Genomic DNA, 18088 nt, shown 5'->3' on the forward strand with positions numbered 1-18088 from the left:
AGTCTATAACTTGGGGGCTTGCGGGGGGCGAGAATGACCTTATTTTATGGACTAGGATGCTAGCTCTCACTCTTTAAACTTAATCCTTTCCTCTGACGGTATAACAGTAGTTCCATAAAAATATACCCCGATATTCATTTGTCTATAAGGTTAATTTTTACTTATGTAAACAGTGAATAATCAATTAGCCAGTATCTCCATCATTTAGAAATATTGCTTAACTCTTGAACTGGTACTTATGACTTGTCAGTATCATCAGAGCAGTGTATTCACTGGAATTCTTGATGTATTAGGTTGAACCATACAAAATTACCCTTTTTCATAGGTCAAAAATGGTTAATTAACAGCAATTCCGTATGATTTGACTAGGTATAATGAAGCTTTGGCCAAAAATCACAAATGAGAGAGATTCTTGAGCACATGCTTATTTCCATTTTCATAGAAGATTTTACTTGGAGTCATCAGGCACTTTCTTCTGTAGATTGATAAGAAACAGTACAACAGGATCCTGGAACTCATCCAGAGTGGTGTGGCCGAAGGCGCCAAGCTGGAGTGTGGAGGCAAAGGGCTGGGCCGAAAGGGGTTTTTCATCGAGCCCACGGTGTTTTCCAACGTCACTGACGACATGCGGATCGCCAAGGAGGAGGTATCACATAGATTTTAACAGCAGCCACATCTTCCTTGGGATGGTTTCCAGGGCATTTCTAGTAGACAATATTAGAGGTTTAGTTCTTTGTATTTTATATACATTGTACAATAGCAATAAACATGGCTATGAAAATCCCCAGTTTCAAGAAAGAAGTTAGACAAAGAGGCAAGCAAGCTAGATGGAGGCCAGGTGATGTGCTTTATGATCTTAATTGTTATTAGCCAACAGAACCATCATAAAAGCCAATCACTGGTCTCAGTGATACATTGTCAACAGTTCAGTTCCCCCAAATATGGGTCATTAGGCTGTTAATCAGGAAATAGAAAGCACCCAAGCATCCTCGCGCTTCTGCAGGAGAGGACCAGTTGCAGATCAGCCACCTCTCCAGAGCGGTAGTTCTCAGTTCTGGAGCAGTGCCTGGGGGATCATGGAGAACACAGCTTTAGAACACACTGTGGAATCAAGTGCTGCCAGGCAGGGTGGGGGAGCGGAGGAGTTAAACTCTAAGGGTAGACTTATGTAATCTTATTCTGGGAAAGTTTGGGATATTTTTACAGTTATGTTTTGCTAAAGCTAAACATCATTTAAATGATGAAGGCAGAATAAACTTGCCTTGAAACATAGAAAACAGGTGAAAGGATGGCGAAGCAACCATGTTGGGTCAACCTATTTTATTGCAGATCTTTGGGCCCGTTCAGGAAATTTTGAGGTTTAAGACTATGGATGAAGTTATTGAAAGAGCCAATAACTCAGACTTTGGACTTGTAGCAGCTGTCTTTACTAATGACATCAACAAGGCCCTCACGGTGTCTTCTGCAATGCAAGCTGGGACTGTTTGGTAAGACCAGAGTCAGTCTCGTTCTGGCCATAACACATTCCATGAGGGTGGGAGGGGGCTTGTAATTCTCCAGAGCCTGCGTGAAATAAAAGCATATGCTCTGGAAGGATGGGGGAGACCGAAGACTTCACCCTGAGAAGATACTTCCTATTGGTAGATCAGGAAGTCAAAGTCAATCTTAAATTATAAAACTTTCATGTGGGGAAAAAGGAATTAAAAAATAGAACTTATAAAAGAAATATCATGCCAGTGCTATTGTTTCTGTGTAAGCAGAATACTCACTAACAGTACCATGTTTTCTTCTTTCAGGATCAATTGTTACAATGCCTTAAATGCCCAGAGTCCCTTTGGGGGATTCAAGATGTCTGGAAATGGGAGAGAAATGTAAGTGTCCAAAGTTGCTGGTGCCTGAAGAGAAACAGGGTTGCGAATAGCAGCATAGAGGGGCACTCAACAGCATCAGTGAATTCTCTTACTCTCATCCATTCACTAAACAAACACTTGGTTGAAAACATAAATGTATAAGCAAAGCACACATTACAAAGATGAATAAAACACAATAATACCCTTACCTTAAGTGGGAATGGAGAAAAATTCATGTACCAATAATTCCATGTAATAGGTGCTATTATGCAAGTATGTCAAATATCTTGTTAAGTACAGAGGAAAAATCAATCAATTTTGCCTGATGAGGTCACAGAAGACTTTACAGAGGAAATAACATTTCAGTTTCTTAGGAGCAGGCATTCCAGGTAGAGGGAATAGGAAGAACAAAGGCATGAAGGCATAGCAACTACAGAATAGTCCAGACACAAAACAGAGTTTGGCATGTTTAAAACAGACGTCACCAACTGCCCACCCAGGGACAAATCTGGCTTAGAGAAATGTTTTGGTTTTTTTTTTTTCCTTATAACATTTAAAAACCTTTACCTGACATTCAAAATGAGGAGACTTTCCATAAAAACCTAGATTTCTTGCTTATTTTCATTCCCCAAAGCAAAATTGCTGCAGCTGTGAGCTCTGCAGTTTTCCCTATTCCCCATCATGCCTGCTTCTGGGAACTGAATATTGGCTGTGTTAGTTTTACACATACCCAATTCACTCACTGTCACCTGCTCAGTGCCTATAGGATCTTTGAGTCTGGGACTGCAGAGCCTAGGGCACAGGATGCATGGAGGAGACTTGCTGAAGATACAAGTGGAGAGGTTGCTTTAAACCCAATCTCAAAGGGTTTTTAAAGGGCATACTGTGGGAGCTGAGGGGATACCAACGTTCTTATGGCCAACATTCTTGGTGTATAGAGGATGTTTTGGCAGAGATCACAGGAAGATGACCCATTACAAGGATTTTGCAATAATAGGTATTAATTAAATGCCTGCTCTGCATATGGCTTTATTCTGCCTTCTTACCTAACATTGTCTCATTTGCTTTTCACAGTGATTCTATGGGATAGATACATTTATCTTTATCTTACGGATGGTTCAGATGAGGAACTAAGGGTTGGAGTCGTTAAGTAGCTTGCCCAAGTCTCACAGCCAGTAAGTGGCAGATCTGAGCTTTGAACCTAAATTTTAGTGGCTTAGTTTCTGTGATGTCTGGCCAAGGAAGCATGGGAACCAGGTATAAGGAGTCTTCCGGGTCAGAATCAGAGCTGGGCTGCCCTCTTGTGATGCTGAGGACCTGAAAAATGGGACTGTGGCAGAGGAAAACTAGAGTGATTGCATTTGCAACTTCACATACGAATGGATTTTTAGAATTGCTTTCGGAGAATGAATGGTAGCTAGGGTCTTCCCGAGCTGACATCTCCCCTCGTCCCAAAAAACTTTCATTTTCCCTCATTTCGAAAGGAGCTAGATCCATGTTTTCTAAATCCTGTGACTCATAAGAGGAAACATCTTCCATGCCTGTTCCCTCGGGCATTACTGAATGCATACTTTTTTGAACAAATGCTTAGTTCGCAATCAATCTGCTAAAAAGTATTGAGCACATTCATACTTTGTGCAAAGCATGATGCTTGGTCTGTAGGGGAAGGTGCAGCTCATTAAATTACTTGAAATTTTGTTGGATAAATGAAATATACAACATTGAAAGAATCAAAAGAATTCCAGAAAAGCCTGTGGAGTGGTAGAGGAATGCAGGGGTGATAGAGATCGTTGTGAGCTGGAGAAGTCCAGGAAACCATTAGATGTGATCTCTTATACGGATTTGAATTGGCCTTTAAAGGAGAGGAACATTTGAGTAGATGAGGAGAGAGGAATAGTTTTTCATGGTTGGTGGGCAAAACAGGATAGCAGTGGGGGAAGAGTTAGCAGAGGCATTGTGGGAGAAATAAGTATGGTATTTGGGGGGAAGTGCAGTGAACCCATGACTAGCACAGGGGATTTACATCTTCAGATACTGTAGCTGGTAATCTCTAGTCCCGAGCCATTAAACCATGAAGTAGATACAGCTTTGAGGCTAAGAGCAGAGTTTCTAGAATCACACTGCACAGATATGTACCCTGGCTCTACTGCTTAATACCTGTGCAGCCTTGGACAAACTATTTAATCTCACCGAGCCTCAGTTTCCTCATCTATAAAACGGGAATAATTATAGATAGTACTTACCCTACAGAGTTGCTGTTAGGATTAAATGTTAGAATCATGTATGCCAAACATCCAGCAAGGTATCTGGCAAACCTTCAGAAAATGTGAGCTACTATCATCATTATTGATCAAGTAGATGACTGTTACGTAGGCAGTCCTTCTTTTTCTTAATAAATGTATTAAGAAAGGGAGAAACTGCTCTTGCTTGAACCTTTGCTTCTGGCCTTCAGTACCTCCCACTTGCTTTATAGCCAGAACCCATACCCAGTCTGGATCCTATTTGCTAAGTTATTAGTATTCCTTCAGCTTTTATAAAGTCTTCATGTACTCTAAGTATCTCTTCTTAACTTGCACATGGCCTTAACTTTCTGCTTCCACTTTTGAAGATGCATTCAACTTCTTTCATTTCCTGCCCCTGTGTTTGTGCTCTCCCAGCCTCTGAAATGTTGGGGCCATCGCCGGCTCTGGGAATGCTGCGCACATTGACTGTTACAGATCATTAACAGGGTGCATCATGGGCATAAAATACACTTGAAATAACTAATTGCTGGTTGATGGTTTCTCATCTCAGGCTAGCCCTGGACTCTCATCACAGGCAAACCTCCTACCAGGATTCGGGCTTGGGACATTGTTCAGGCGCAGTCTCTTCCTGTCAGAAACATCGCCCTCGCCTAGAAAGAAGGTCCAAGAGACAGTTTGGCTGTGTCAGAACCACACAGAACAGTGGCCTTTCTCGACTCGTCTCATGGGCACAGTAGTGATTTGGTCTTCCCAGTGCAGTTAAAAAATAATTAGGAAGCAGTGCTCTTTGATGAGACTCACTTCATCTTATCTAAATTATATGAGTCTTTGTTCCTGTTTGCCCCCAAAACATGTTTTCTCTTCCTTAAATGACCTGGAGTGGTAGGAAATGCTTCAGATAAAAGAACCTGCCCTGTCCTGGTTCCCCACTCTTCTTCTCATTTAATACAGTCCTGGAAGCTCTGCTTAGCCTTCCACTTGGACAGAATTGTTTATCTCACGGCCTGCAGGCTCCATGCAGCTTTGGTCCCTGACATCTCTTTGCCTACCTCTAAGAGGAACAGGGAAGGGAAGTAGCATTTTCTGGAAATGAGCTCCAAGGAAGGCTGTTGGAGCCCCTGAGTGCTACCCCACAGAGAGCTGTGGAGAGGGCTGCCCTCTACAGGTTATCTGATGGGCTGGCCTCTAATTCCCAGGGTCAGAGACTTGGGCTGAGTTTCTCTCCGTTCTGCTTGTCCAGCTAATTCCATCTATTTCAGCCTTCCCATCCTTTTCCGTCTCATTTAAGCTCTCCTGAGACAAGGGGTCATAGAGTCCAAGCTATAAAATATGTATCACAAACCTAGGGGATGGAAAGAACGCTGTGAACCTCAGCATTTTAAAAACTAAGGACACACGCTTTGAAGACGAGAAGTGTTGTTCAGATGCTCTGAGTCAGTGTGTGTGTGCACAGCATTGCGTATGCACAGAAAGTCACCTGTAGGCTGGGAGAGGGGCTTTCTAACCCTGCCTATCTGGCGATCCACTCTCAGAGATTCTGATTTAGTAGATCTGGGCTAGGGCCCAGGACCTAGATTCTTAACAAGCTTCTGGAATGATTCTCGTGCAGGTGGTCTGGGGATGCTGCTCTGAGAAATGCTGCTGTAAGTCAAAGAAAAGGGCAGGGAAATATACACCCTAAGCAGAAATCCTTATTTGTTTTATGCGTGAGTCTGAGTGACTTCCTAAAATGGCTGGCTGAGAGACACCCAGATCTAACGTCTTACCTTACCTTTACGTATGCCGAGTTTGGTTCATCTTTGGGAATATAACCTAGTCTGGCCAAGAAGCAGGAATACAGGCTTCTAAATGTGCTGTGCCCTGACACATGGCCCCGCTGGAAAGGTGACTATACAAAGAGATTGGGGCATGTCAACAACAATACGTCTGCCTTTTGTGCAGTAGTGGACTTCTTCCTTAACTAGGGAACTATGTGCCACAGAATTTAACTGGATTGAGAAAAATTTTAGTAGATTTGAGAGAAAGACCCTAGAATGAGATGGCGAAATGGCTGAAGAATCCACATGTTAGGGATTGGATTCAGAGACCTTATAGCAGTGTTGCTCAAAGAGTGGGTCCAGTAGCCACCCATCTCGTGGTCTCTTGGGCTCCTCCCTAGACCTACTGGAACAGAATCTTTGGTGGGAGATGGTCAGGAACCTACAGTTTAAGCAAGCTTCATGGGTGGTATGTGTATAATAAGGTTCAGGAACTGATGTCAGAGAGACGACTGGGTGCCAAGAGGAGGGAGAGAGTCAGCTGGAGTCATACAGCCAGTTTAATGCAGAGCTGAGTTGGCACTCCTGTCTGCCGATCCCCACCCTCAGTGTTCTGCTCCACGCGCTGCCCTGAGACTTCTCATTGGCTTTCCTTGAGGCCTGGGCCCATGGGCAGTCTTTCCTTTCATGGCAGATGTGAGTCCACTCCAACATCTCGGAGCAGGCTGTGTGCCGGCCATGCAGCAGATGGCCGCCTGGGACCCGAGAGAGGAGCACCTCCAGTCCAGAATTTTCCATTGCTTTGAGCACCCAGAGATTTGGGATCCGGCAGTCACACTCGAAAGCAAGGTTTCTAGCTCTGTAGACTTTCTTACATCCCTCACAACTTAGTTAGAGATCTGAGTGGGAGGAAAGTGGTTCAGGGTCTGCCCCACGTGTGTGCACAAGCGAGGGAACAAGAAGGGAGTAGCCACACTTCAGACAGGAGGCAGATGATGTCCGTGATGAAGAGACACATGCACAGCTGCCCAAGGGCAGGAGAAAGGCCAGCGAGAGCCAGAGCTGAGCTGGTAATAAAGAGACAGCCTGGACAGAGCCCGTGAGGGAGCCACATACTGAGTGGGGCAATCCCAAGCTTATTCTTCCCATTCCTGCAAGCAGAATGGCCAGTGCAGACGAGAGAGCAGCATGCTGCCTGAGTCGCTGATGTTCTGGGGGCTGTGGGGGAGGAGGGGGGCGCGACCACTCAGGTGCCCTGGTGCTCAGAGGAGCTGCTGGCACAGCAAGGGCAGCTCTGTGTCGGGCCAGGGAAGCAGAATGAATCCTTTACAGCGGTCCTTCGCTGTAAAGCCCAGTTGCAGTAACTTTATACCTTTTATATAAGACTGTTTTTAAAAACGGCCTGTCTTAATCCTTTCTTATTCAAATATATCTCTAAGCGTTCTTTCATGTTTTTTTCTGGCAGAGATGGTCAGTCAGCAGGGTAGAACTGGGGAAGAGGGGGTAGGAAGAAGCCTGCCCCCCCTTCCTCGCTCCCACAGTTATCAAGTGCTTTCTTTCAGCCTGATGCTGTGGGCCGCATGCTAGGTTTGGGGGAGGACAGAAAGCAAGATCAGGAAGATGCAGATCGGTGGGCGAGACAGAGTACCCCCGCCCTCCCTCCTGGTATTACAGGGCTGTGGTAGAGGTGGGTACAAGGTGCTCTGAACACAGAGCAGGAGGGGCACTCCTTCTGCTGAGAACTTGAGGAGAAGCTTCACGGAGGAGTGACTTTGAAAAGAAAAGAAGAAGAAAATGTCAAGTATTTTGCAGAAAATAATTAAGAGAACATGCTTGATGTGACAATGAAATCGAGAAAAGGAAGAAAGACAAAGAGAGGTAGGAATAAGAAGGAACGAGAGAAGAGACGTGAAGGAAAGGAGCACCTCACTGCACCGTAGCAGTGAGGCTTTTCCACGTGCCAGCGCCCTTCAGGCAGTGGTCGGAGGGGCTGTTTCTCCTAGGGCCGCTGAGGCAGGTGACCTGGCTCCCCCTCCCCCCTCTCAGGCCCGGCCACCTACAGGCCCCTCAGAGGCCGGGCCGATTATCTGGTTTCTCCTGCACCCGGCCCAGCACGGTGCTGCCCCATAGTAACAGTGCAATAAATGTTCGTTTGCCTGATGACAGAAATCCCTGATCAAGGCCCCAGAGGGTGCCATGAGCCAGGAGGGGAAGTGGCCGAGGGCAGGTCGCGGGAGACAGCTGACTCACACTTCCCAATTCCTTTCCCGTCCGTGGTTTTGATTTCCTCTTTCCCCTCACTCTGTGGAGGCCGCAGATGGTATTTGTTCAGGGTTCTGTCTTTAAAGCATTGCGTGTGATCTGTACTCTTCTGTGGTGGGCCTTTGGGTATTGTTGCCGCTTATTAAACCGAAGGACCAGTGAGAAGGAATGTAGAACATCAAGCCGAGAGGACCCTCGTGGTTTTCTTTCAGGTAAAGTGGACTGGGTCTCGAGGAGAGCCATTAGAGCACAGGCACATCCTGGGCGTCCAGTGGTTGGAACAGGGTTTTTGAAGAGGAAAGCCCATGCTGAGCTGCCTGGGCCTCTGGTACCTGATACAGCCCGTTTCTGTTTTTCAGGGGAGAATTTGGTTTGCGAGAGTACTCCGAAGTTAAGACCGTGACAGTAAAGATCCCCCAGAAGAACTCTTAAGATGGCCAAGAAGGAAGGTGAAGGCCAGCCTGCACGACTCTCCCCCTCTGCTTTCCCTGTGGGGCCCAGCTCTCAGGAACCCAAACTTGATACTCAGTCCTTACTTAAGATTTAAATGACAGCAGGTAGGCCAGGCCATTCGCTGCGTAAAGAAAGCAAACCAGTTGGGCGTGGTTTCTTGGCACCCTGTGAGGGATCACCTTAACAGTACCAAACATTGGGGAACGTGGGACAAAGGCACGAGGAGTAGCTGTGGGGCATACCCAGTATTTCTTTCTGGGGTGAGGGAGCTGTATTATCTGATGCCTTCTGTCACAAAGGACTTTGCTTGTGAGCAAAGGTAGCCTTTCCATTGTCTTCATTTCCCCCTTCCAGGCTCTCCCTGCTCACGCACCCCTCCCGCTCCTCCAAGGAGATCTCAGCTGAGCTCATCTGGGGCAGATGTTTGGGCCGGGAACAATTTTCCAAGGTTTTGCAGCCAAATTACCGTTTCATGTCATCCATTTCTTCAAAGCAAAACATGAAATGGTTTTAGTTAGAGCCAGACCAGACTGAAAATGCCAGGAGCTGGTACACTGCAGATGTCCTAAGGAGAAAGAACTTGGGATATTCCTGACCCAGTCTGGCTTTCTTACATCCACATATAACAGGAGTGAAAGATCAGGAGATGGAGCTCCAGCGATCATCATGTGTAGTTCACAGCCTCGGAGCTCATCACCGCATGGTTTGAGGGGGTAAGAGAGAGGGGTGTGTGTGTGTGTGCGCGTTCACGCGCGCATCTGTGCATTTAAGTCAGGGGGTGGGTTGTTTTTCATGGATTGATCTTTTCCAAAGCTCGTCTTTAAAATCAACCAAAAACTGATCTGAGCAGGCTTGAGAATTTGGAAAAAGGTAATGCTGGGTGCCTTGTAGAAATAATTCCATTTCCAATACTGCTGACAATTCATACTAAATGAATTATCTCTGCAGTTGGAATCTATAGCTTCTTCCGCCTCCCACCCCCACCCCGTCCCTGTCCCTGGTGCACGCCACCTCCCAGTCCCAGTGCTGTGGGTGTGACTTCAGCTTCCCATGCCCTAGGTCAACTGGCAGTAACCTTGGAAAATCCGGCCAGGCTCAGAGGTCTCCTTCTCCATTTGTAGAGTTCCGGTGTGCCACGACTGCCATGCTGCACCAGATCTCCGCTTGTCACGCCCGTGGCTCGTCCACACACCACTCTCGCTCTTGGCCTCCCAAGGGGGAAGCATGAAGCAGGCTGGCTCCCTTTCCTCCAGCCACACGTTCCTCTTCTGCTTTCCACTGAAGGCTCCATCTCTGACATGGGCAGTGTCAGCTTCCTTTCCTTTTTCCCTCTTTCCAGCTGCCAAATCCAATTCGTTCTCTAACCTAGGTGAAGATCATTTATTTAAAAGTACCAAACATAACCTAGAGTATATGAAATATGGGCAACACATATATAGCCTTCTGTATTTAACGGTTTTCTGCTTTCTAACCATAGCGGTTTTCTATTTATAACCCTTGACTATTCATGATGTTTTAAAGAAACCTCTCCTTGCTGTTATTGACAAAGGACAGTGGCCAGATGCCTTGAGAGATGCCACATTTCTGAGTTCTTTCGTGTGAATGTCGTGCTCTCCTCCTATAGCCTGTGTCCCAGTGAACATATCCATTAACCAGCTAGTTACCTTTGAACTGCAATATAGAATGTGAAAATGAAGATTTATTTCGTTTAATTTACTTAAAAAAGAAACCTCTGTGCTAGCAATAAAGCGTTTATATTGTGTACTCCTCGGGATCATTTGGCCGTGTTTATCAGTGTCTTTGTGTCACACCGAGTCCATCTAGGTCCTTCTCTCAGCCGCTGGGCTTTTCAGGTATGTTGCTGCCTCTGGATACTGAGCAGAATTTGGAGGGTATTCTTGCCGTAAGGTAAACAAGACCCTTATTTCTGACACTGTTTAAAATCCAGGCATACATACAGTTCTGTGTGGCAAACAAGTATAACCATGTATGAAACATATGAAATGACAATTTTCATCCAAAGGAGCCTCTGTGAAAGCTAGCATGTAGAGGAGTCTTCAGGCCTGTTCTCACAAACATGGACCACGTGATGAGAGCTCACATTCGCTAATGGCATCTATCGGTAGCTTTATTTTTATTTACCGAAGTGGAACAAAGTCAAAAACTGACAACCTGATGTAATATTTTTGCAGCTGTAGAAAGGAAGCTGTAAATGGTGACTATAGGACCAGCCAGAGCTTGTTTGCTTTCTGTGTGTTCTCAGGGTTGTGCTTTTGGAGAGCGGTTTCCACCCTTTAGACCTGCACATCCCCTCCTTCCAACCGTGCTTCCCCACCCAAGTCCTGGTCAAGCGAAGCAAAAACAAAAACTGATGACTTAGACACAAAGGAAGTGAGACCCAGGGAGAGACATGTTGCTCTGGACTGGGATTCCTTGCTCTGACTGCTGGTATCTTGTTCCTCAGAGGAACAAACTGGGCGTCGGAGAATGCCGTCCCTGGGGCATGGGGTGAACTCTGAAACGTAGGCTGTAGGCTTTCTGCGAATTTACCTCGTGTTCAATATTTCGGGCATCGGAGAGAAAATGACAACAAGATGGACACAGAGTAATCATGTAAAAGTCCTTTGTTAGGTGCCAAGTAGATGTTATAGATAGCAGGAATCCGGAATAAGGTAAGGCATAATTTGATAGTTCTTCAGAGCATAAAGTCCCTCAGACCTCATCCATTTATGATGCTGACATAAAGGAAAATGAAGAGAGAGGGCATTAATGAAGAGAGGTGTCATTAATGAAACCAACACGGAGACACCAACTGGTGATTTGTCATCAGCCCTACATAATTACAGTCTTTTTGTTAACCCCTGAGATCTTCATTGTACCTTTTCCTCCGAAACACCCTCAGTGCATTCATATTGACAGTGTCGTTCTTTTAAATGACATTTTAGATAATAAAAGACAAAAATATTGCAATGTAGGGAGTAAAGAACAGAAAGGAACAGGGACTCTACTGGAGTGTGTCGTTAAAACAGGAAGGCACCCAAGAAAAGAGGACAGTCAGAGACAAGTGAATGGAAGAGGTGGGTTTTGAACAAGGCTTGAGGAAGGAATGTAATTTCAGTAGGCAAGGGAGCAAGAAGAAGGCAATCCTGCTCAAAGGAGTAACCTGCAGAGGCACAGAGGTGAGGGAGGCCAAGGCATGCTTTTGTGATAGGGGATGGACCAGCAAGAGCAGGTACCACGTGCCGTAACTTGGTCAGATGGGGGTCGGCCAGAGAGTTCCATGGCACTGCCCTGCCCCACGCTCCTGCCAGCCTCAGAGCTCCTCAGAGCTCACAAGTAGCACATGCTACATTCAGTTAGAAGAAACTAGAGCTGTATTTAGCTAGCTGAGGTCAGGGAGGAGGAAACTGTCCGTGTAGTAGATGTTAAAGAGTGAGTAGAATTTGGAAAGGTATGAAGAGGAGGGATAGCAAGACTGCTGGGAAAAAAAATCTCCCCACAGAATTTGTTAATGTCACATGGGCTGCATTCTTGGCAGGGGGAGGGGCACAAATAGAACAGAAATGCCCATTGTTACTTACATGTGTTTATATAGCTATTTATTCACTTTTCTAGGGGTTTTTTTTTGTTGTTGGTTTTTTTTTTTTTTGGTTGACTAATATCCCAGAAATATTTAGTCAGCAACAACAATGCTTAAAGTATAACAGAAAAAATGAAAACAACAAAATCACATGAATTAAAAAGCAAGAGTAAAGGAAAAAACAAAACCACGGTGAGAAACGAATGCAGCCAAAATGAGACCAGAAAATACACATTCTACAAAGTCCTATCATCACTCGTCTTAGGGGAATCTGATAATCTAGTGAGAGAAGAGCCAACACCGCAGGCCAGTGATCCTAAGAAATTAACCTCCCTTCCTCCCTCCTGTACTCGCCCCTTCCCTACCTCCACAAATGTTTACTATGCCAGATGCTGACACAGGTGCTGGGATACAGAGCGGGCCAGGCATGGCTACTGCCCTCGTGAAGCTCATGGTCTCATATGGCAACTCAGAGCCAAGAGTTGGTAGTTTGCTTTGCTATCTCGCTGTTACTCCTTGCCAGGCACATACATTCAATTTATGGAAGGATAATGTAGAACCTTTTCCAGGTCCTCTTGGTAATCCAGAGTGACAACTTTGCACACAGAAACAGCCGATTAGCAACATCGCAGAGTGAAAAGCATCAGAGGGTCAGGGAAGTGATCAGAAGCCCTCACCTGAAGTCCCTTATTGGCCATTTGCAAGTGTGTGTCTTTGCGTAAGTCACTTGACTTTCATGGGCCTCCACTTCCTCCTCTGTAGGATCCAGATGATCATTCCTGCCCTGCCTACCTCACAACGTTGTGTGAGGATTAAACAACATCATGGATGATGTATCTCTTCTGTTGGTCTGAGACGTCATGCTGCACACATTCAACTCTAAACAACTACAAAAAGTGCAAACAAAATGACTCTGTTGCTTTGCTGCTCAGTCCATAGGACATTAGAATCCATCATTTCTCATCCAGTGTTGAGGCCATCATGTAGAACCTGACTCTTTAGGATGGGTTTCGTGTGGTTTCCAGGAGGCCTCCTTTCCCAAAGGTGGACCTCATCTGAACTCCTCAAGCCAGCTGGGAGTAAGGCGGTGAATGCGGCTCCAACTGTTCCCCAGGTTTTGGTTGTGTATATTCAGTACATTGTTCCGACATTCTATAGCGTGATTACAAGACCTCCAAGCTCTGGCCCGACTGTCTGTGCCACCGTGAATGTTTTACACAACAACCGCTCCTCAGTGGGGACCAGCTGGGAATGAGAATGCAGGGAAGTCCACTCTGGAAAGGCATGAAGTTCTCTTCCTAAACATGTACATTGTCTAATCCTCATTTGGTTATTGGACAGATTAAAGGGAAAATCAGCCTGCCATTTAGCCTTTGATGTGGAACTCTTGGATAATGTTTCCTTTGGCCATTTATGTAGCAAGGAGGAACTTGAAACCAGCATGGCCCAGGCGCCATTACTGCTGGAGCAAGAACGCCTCTGAATGGTTTCAAGGTCTTTTAGCCCTGCTTTTTTGGTTTGTTTCTCAAGAGCAGGTCCCTGTCCTCCTTCTCGTGAAACGAAATATATGTTATTTGCCAAGCCGGCTCGAGTTGACTAATTTCGTTTACTACATGGTTTTGTTACCGACCCTCCCAAGTCAGTCCCCAACAAGGATCTTCTTGCCCCGTGTTGTCTGAACCAACAGAATGAGACTGAGTTCGGTTTAGAAGCAAAGGGAACTCTGTTCTTTGATCAGAGAAGGGAAAGGTGCGGGCTCCGACTCTAGAGTCCAAGCGCTCCCCCGACACGCCATGGGCGGGCTGGGGCTGCTTTACAGGGATCCTATCAGCTGGGAGGGGGTGGGGTTCTAGGGTGGGGTGGGGCGCAGGCGCAGGCGCAGGCGCAGTTCAGGGCTCCAGATCTCAGCACCTGGGGCAGCGTCTCTACGCACAGCCCGCCCCCACCGCCGCCGCCGCCGCGGCCGCCGCCATCTTGAATTGCAGTGTTGCGCGTCGCGCTTCAGCTCACGCCCCTGAGCTGAGGTGCTGGGCGCCGCCGTTTTGCACCAGGAGCGCTGGTGTGAAGGGCCGGGTGAGAGGCCTCTGCACGCGGCCCCGTCTAAGCAAGAGCAACCAGACTAAACACCAAGAAAAAGAAAAAAGGTTAGGCTTTATTTTATTACCCAAACTCTATTTTTATTTCCTGGGAATGGTTAATGGGCTTTGCCGGTGACAAGTCCCTCCTCTGTCTTTTGTCCTGCTCTTCAGTATTTTTTTTTTTTGCGGTACGCGGGCCCCTCACTGTTGTGGCCTCTCCCGTTGCGGAGCACAGGCTCCGGACGCTCAGGCTCAGCGGCCATGGCTCACGGGCCCAGCCGCTCCGCGCGGCAAGTGGGATCCTCACGGACCGGGGCACGAACCCGTGTCCCCTGCATTGGCAGGCGGACTCTCAACCACTGCGCCACCAGGGAAGCCCTCGTGTTAGTCTTTAAATTCAGATCTCACACACTAATTCCGGAAAGGGAAGCCTGTTAGTAACATGAAGAGTTTCTCCAGTGCCCAAAGGAGCAGAATCCTAAAGTGTTCCACGGCTCACCAGCTGTGTGCCCTTGGAAAATCAGTTAGCCATCCCAACTCTCAGTTTCCTGACATGGAAAATGGGGTGATAAAATTATCTACCTCACACAGTTGTTGTAAGAGTGGAACAAGAAAGTACATGTAGGGGCTTCCCTGGTGGCGCAGTGGTTGAGAGTCCGCCTGCCGAGGCAGGGGACACGGGTTCGTGCCCCGGTCTGGGAAGATCCCACATGCCGCGGAGCGGCTGGGCCCGTGAGCCATGGCCGCTGAGCCTGCGCGTCCGCAGCCTGTGCTCCGCAACGGGAGAGGCCGCAGCAGTGAGAGGCCCGCGTACCACAAAAAAAGAAAGAAAGTTACATGTAAAGAGCTGAATAGTTCCCATTGTAAGAGCGCAAAAAAAAAAAAAAAAAAAAAAATTAGCAACTATTAAAAATGAATAAATATGTAAGTTTTCACTAGCGCTATAGTCCCAAAGAAGGTGTAAATCTCACTTTCCTTGGCCTTGGTCTAGCACATTGGGGCTTTGGGTTCTTGTGCAGAAGCCAGGCAGGAGGACACCTGTGTTAGATGGTGGGATTGGAACTAGGAATCTTGGTGAATGCTGGGAGGCTGGAAGGATAATCACCATTTAAAATCACATCGGTGCGCAGTCAGTTTTGCTGAGTCACCGAGATCTAAGGATTTCTTAACACAGAGGATATCATGGCTCCCGTTTGTTTAAAAGCACAGGTAGCAGGGTTGAGAGAGGCCAGTGTTAACCTAGAAGAGGGTTTTACCACCTTGTGCTGAATAAATGTCAGCTGTATTGACGTTATTATTTTATTATCTATAGTAACAAAATAATAGAATATTATTAAATTATAATTGTTGTTGTCATTGTTCTCTAATTCAAGGAACATGGTGGCTTTTTTGCCTGGGAGGGGAATCACTTGTCTGGTTTGAATATATAAATTGAAGCCCAGCAGTGATTCTCAGGAAGGGGATGGTAACCCCTATGGAAGAGTGACAATCTGAAAGATCTCTTCCCTGAAGCTACAGAGTATGACTCTCTGCAAGTTCTTGGCCCTTTCAGAGGAGCTCAGGCCCAGATGTTGGAAACAGGAACCCTGTCCCAAGCAGGGACCTAGATCAAATCAGCTAAGCCTAAAGGGCCACGGAGAGCAAACCTGAAAAATGCCCAGAACACATTCTTCTGCTGCCTGTTTGTCTGTTTCATTCCCACAAGAAACTGTTATTCTTACAAACTGGTTACAAGGCTTACCCACAAGAAGAATCAATAACCTTAAAGAACCTAGGGAAAATAAAACCACCCTGGAAACTCAATCCCAAGGGCTGGGCTTGGGGCATGATGACCCAGGATTCTGATTTGGCTTTTTTTTTCTTTTCCTTCTCAAAGATAACAAATAAATTAATGCACAAAGCCACATCCATATTGGAAACACTTGTCTTTTTTTTTTTTTTCCACTTAACGCTCAGAGCCATCAAGGGCTTTGTAATAAGTAAGCTTGTCAGGAATTCTTTTCAGGAAACTCAACCACAGTTTTAGTCTTGTCTATTCAACACATTGTTCAGAAATGTTTTGGTAACCTTTAAAGTCCTACTCTAGGAGAGAGGTTCCCATACCCTCCAATTAAATTTTTTCCTATTTTGAAGGTCATTAAGACTTCGGAAGATATTCTTATACGTGAGTTTGAGTCACGAATCCGTGTCCTCAGCTGAAGAGGCAGGAAGGTCCATGCTTGTGAGGAAAACGTTCCACAGAGCCACCAAGTTGTGCTGTTCCAGGCCCTTCCTGGTTAGGAAGGAGAGCCGGGGGGTGTTGGACACAGCTGCCAACTAGCGAGGGCTCACTGGTGTGTGGGGCTCCATCTGCTGTGATAGATGCCAGGGTGTGAACAGACCTAAAGCAATGAGGGTGGGGGACCTGTGCCATGGGAAGGCTATGAGAAACCCTGAAGTAGGGAGTTGGTTCTCCCACTCCGCCAAAACCTGGTCGTAACAGGGACTCAAACAGATATTTGGATACCCACGTTCACAGTAGTGTTATTTACAGTAAAGACAGAAGCAATCCAAGTGTCCTTGAATGGGTAAACAAAATGTGCTACATACATGCAATGGAATATTATTCAGCCTTTAAAAAGGAAGGACATTCTGACATGTTACAATATGGATGAACCTTAAAGACATTGTACTAAGTGAAATCAGCCAGTCACAAAAGGACAAAGATTGCGTGATTCCACGTATACGAGGTACCAGAATAGTCAAATCCATAGAGATGGAAAGTAGAATAGCAGTTGCTGGCAGTGGGGGAGGAGGAAATGTGGAGTTATTATTTAATGGGTTCAGAGTTTCAGCTGGAAAGGATGAAGAAGTTCTGGAGATGGATGGTGGTATTGATTGCACAATTATGAATGTATTTATTGCCACTAAACTATACACTTCAAAATGGTTAACATGGTACATTTTATGTTATGTATATTTTACCACAATTTTAAAAGCCCTACTCATAAAAAGACTTGATAAATTCATACGCACTTGGGGTGATTATATGGCTGATAAGACTTAGAGTATTGACTCTCAGGACACTTGCATTTTAGCAGGAGAGAAGCCTTAGATCAAGCCTCCTTATCCCAGCTGGTACAGGCGGACCTAAGGGAATGAAAAATAGAGCATCTCTTCTTGAGCATTCTTTCTCAGACGTATACCTGGCTTTCTTCCCTCAGCAGGAGCAGAAATCACTAGAGATCAGGCGTGTCCATGCTGTCCTGCAGCTTCCTGTGCTGGGTCTTCTCCTATTCTAATAGGCTATTTTCCATGTTTAACTTTTGTTTGGTTTCAGTTTCTTTTAGCGAATCCCAAGCTATTCCTCTTTCTCGTGATCAAGACTGAATTTGCACTGAATGGTCCCCTTTGCCACCCACCTAATCCTGAAATGGCTAAAACCATGCTACTCGTGCTCAGAGCTACAAAGTATTTAGTTACTGAGAACTCTTTTCCAAAAGGACAATTATATCTTCTAGTGCCTATGGTTGAAAATATAGATTTAAACAGAAAAGACAGATTTAGGCAGGGATTATATAATAGAATTTTAAGCATTAAAGGGGACCTTTGAATTATTCAGTCTACTGCCCTCATTTTACAGATGTAGAAAATGAGCCAAAAAGAGAGATGACTTCCACACGGTAAACCTTTCAACCCAGGTCTTGGAACTTAAGTCTGTTGCTTTTTCTCCCCTGCCTCCTGGGATAGAATTTTAGAAAAATTGTTATACTGAATCCCCCATATTACTTTACAGAAGTGAAACGCAGTCATTGATTGCAAATGTTTCCAGAAGGGTTCATGAGTGTCTTTTAATAAAGCGCATTTGCCCATTATTACCCACTAA

General features: G+C 45.8%; 1 protein-coding gene and 1 long non-coding RNA gene across 8 annotated transcripts in view; both read left to right on the forward strand.

Moving 5' to 3' along the window:
* The window catches only part of ALDH1A2 (aldehyde dehydrogenase 1 family member A2), a 332881-nt gene extending 322188 nt beyond the window's left edge, over window positions 1–10693 (forward strand). For all 7 annotated transcript variants that reach the window (XM_079912113.1, XM_079912112.1, XM_079912111.1 and 4 more), the window contains 4 exons: window positions 482–646; window positions 1330–1487; window positions 1797–1871; window positions 8472–10693. In XM_079912113.1, coding sequence (XP_079768239.1) covers window positions 482–646; window positions 1330–1487; window positions 1797–1871; window positions 8472–8544 — 471 coding nt within the window. In that variant the 3' untranslated portion in view covers window positions 8545–10693. The remainder of the gene's footprint in view (window positions 1–481; window positions 647–1329; window positions 1488–1796; window positions 1872–8471) is intronic.
* A 3322-nt stretch (window positions 10694–14015) lies between these two features.
* The window catches only part of LOC307182122, a 229442-nt gene continuing 225369 nt past the window's right edge, over window positions 14016–18088 (forward strand). The window contains exon 1 of the long non-coding RNA XR_013827125.1: window positions 14016–14289. This is a non-coding gene — a long non-coding RNA (uncharacterized lncRNA). The remainder of the gene's footprint in view (window positions 14290–18088) is intronic.

The sequence above is a fragment of the Stenella coeruleoalba genome (assembly GCF_951394435.1).
Source record: "Stenella coeruleoalba genome assembly, chromosome: 2".
Classification (NCBI taxonomy): domain Eukaryota; kingdom Metazoa; phylum Chordata; class Mammalia; order Artiodactyla; family Delphinidae; genus Stenella; species Stenella coeruleoalba.